The sequence below is a fragment of the Danio rerio genome, chromosome 18 (assembly GCF_052040795.2).
Source record: "Danio rerio strain M-AB ecotype USA chromosome 18, GRCz13ab, whole genome shotgun sequence".
In the NCBI taxonomy this organism is placed as follows: domain Eukaryota; kingdom Metazoa; phylum Chordata; class Actinopteri; order Cypriniformes; family Danionidae; genus Danio; species Danio rerio.
Window position 1 is genome coordinate 54,457,501 of NC_141038.1, and position 2,500 is coordinate 54,460,000.

Sequence of the window (2,500 nt, forward strand, 5' to 3'; positions counted from 1 at the left end):
TTGGACTGGAAACAAGACAGACTCTCTCTGTAAGCTCAGCATGTTTATATTAGATTATTCTGTATGACGTTATTTGCATCTAGCAGTGAAGAGGTTGATGATCTGCTGAACACTCCAGTCTGCTGTGTTTCTGTGCAGATCAAGCCTCCCGTCTCCTGTGCAGTGTATACATTGAACTCTTCTGCATGTGTGTGTGTGTGTGTGTGTGTGTGTTTAGGTTTGTGCACTATGAGCTGCCGCTGGCCTCTAAGACCCCCTGCACACGGTTCCGCTGGTGGCAGCCGCTGCACTCGGGCGAGGGCTACGATCAGTGGGCGATCGATGACGTGATCATCCTGTCTGAGCGGCAGAAACACATCGTGCCCGCCGCAGACCCCACACTGCCACAGGTACACACACACACACACACACTCTTCTTACTCAGACCTTGAGTCTCGCTGTAGTGAAGTGAGTAAAACCGAGCAGAGCGGTCCAGCAGTGGGGGAGAGGGATAATCTGGCTTCTCCTTGATGACGGTACTCGGCTCCGCCAGTGTCAGACTATTCTGCTTGTTTACAGGAGAAACCCTCTTCATCCTGACCGGTGGTGGAAAGTAACTAATTACAATACTCAGATGAGCGCTGTATCTCCGCAAATGAACTTTACACAGTCATTCTATGAACGTGCTCTTCTACTGTCCCCTGAGTCCGTGTTTACTGCAGTATCGGTACTTTACTCCACGACTGTCCTTCATCCTGCAGTCACTACTTTCCCTTTTGCATTTATAAATGGCTTTATAATGATCTACCTCACGACATGAGCGGTTTATTACTGCAGCACACCGTCTGGAGGCATTAAAAGTGTCCGAGAAGATGTCCAAAATCTTCCCCCACACTGACCCGGAGACTGTTCAGAGATGAGAAGATGGCGGATGTTTACTGTATGATGACCGTAATGGCCCTAAACACCCAGCAGCACAAGACATCAGCAGAACCTCAGATTGATGTTGTCCCCTAAGGGCCTTGCAATGAAAATCAGGTTGGCGTCAGTTCTGCTGGGTTCTGCCGCTCTGCATTGCTGATTCTGTGTGTTTCTTTGCAGAACTTTTACGAGAAGCCGGCGTTCGACCACCCGCTCAGCCAGATGAGTGTGTGGCTGCTGCTGGGTAATGAAGGCCTGGAGAAGGAGCGTAACGCCAGCTTCTGCTCGCCCGCACCCTCCGCCATCATCTTCGGCCGCGCAGATGGAGACCGGGTGGCGGTGACCCGAGACCTGGCGCTGAGGCCCGGATACACTCTGCAGTTCAAGGTGCTAATGGACAACGAAGATCTGCTGTTACACACACACACACACACACACACACACACTGGAGTTGTCTTTACACACTCACGTTCAGGTAAAGTTCTTGTTCAGCTGAACATGTGTGTGTACAGATGACTCTAGTGTGTGTGTGTGTGTGTGTGTGTGTGTGTGTGTGTGTTTTCTCCTCCTCCTCAGCTGAATATAGGCTGTGAGTCGGTGTTCAGTGCGTCGGCGCCGGTGCTGCTCCAGTATTCTCATGACGCGGGCCGCACCTGGGCTCTGGTTCAGGATGGCTGTTTCCCAGAATCCCCTGCGGCGTCCGGCTGTGAGGGCAGCGGTCGTGAACTCCGGGAGCCCAGCGTCTACTACACCGGGGACTACGAGCGCTGGACCCGCATCACTGTGGTGATACCGCGAGCCGTGGCCGCCAGGTGAGTACTGCTGGGTCATTCTTACACTGCTGATCACTGGCCTGGTGTGTGTGTGTGTGTGTGTGTGTGTGTGTGTGTGTGTGCACATTAAGTGTCATTATAGTCTAATATAGGTCCCCACATCACCTGCAGCAGAATAAACACACTTTCCATTGGTGGATGGAGAATTCAGAATGCTGGGAGCATGACCTTACCGGCGACCAAATTACCCGCTGACAACATCCAGCACTGTTCAGAACTGAGCTGTAATATATATGCAGTAGGAAACGGGTCAAATGTCTGCGTGAAGATGATCTGCATAGTTCAATGATTTTATTCATTCACTCATTTTCCTTCAGCTTGGTCCCTTTATTAATCAGAGGCCGCCACAGCGGAATGAACCACCAACTATTCCAGCATATGTTTTACACAGCGGATACTCTTCCATCTGCAACCCAGTACTGGAAACACCCATACACACTCATTCACACACACACACACACACACACACACACACACACACACACACACACACACACACACACACACACACTACGGCCAGTGTAGTTGATCAGTTCCCCTATAGCGCATGTGTTTGGACTGTGGGGGAAACCGGAGCACCCGGAGGAAACCCACACCAACACGGGGAGAACATGCAAACTCCACACAGAAACACACACTGACCCAGCCGAGACTCAAACCACTGACCTTCTTGCTGTGAGGTGATGGTGTTACCTACTGTGCCACTATGACACTCAGTGGTTTCAGCACACTGTCATGTCTTTAATCCCTGCAGTTGTTGTCTGGTT

At 51.1% G+C, this 2,500-nt stretch overlaps 1 protein-coding gene across 16 annotated transcripts in view; it reads left to right on the top strand.

Annotated features, from left to right (window-relative positions):
• Nucleotides 1-2,500, top strand: part of reln (reelin) — a 68,537-nt gene that overhangs the window by 49,082 nt on the left and 16,955 nt on the right. For all 16 annotated transcript variants that reach the window (NM_001246276.2, NM_001440728.1, XM_087291468.1 and 13 more), the window contains 3 exon segments: nt 218-389; nt 1,081-1,287; nt 1,477-1,712. In NM_001246276.2, the coding sequence (NP_001233205.2) occupies nt 218-389; nt 1,081-1,287; nt 1,477-1,712 (615 nt within the window).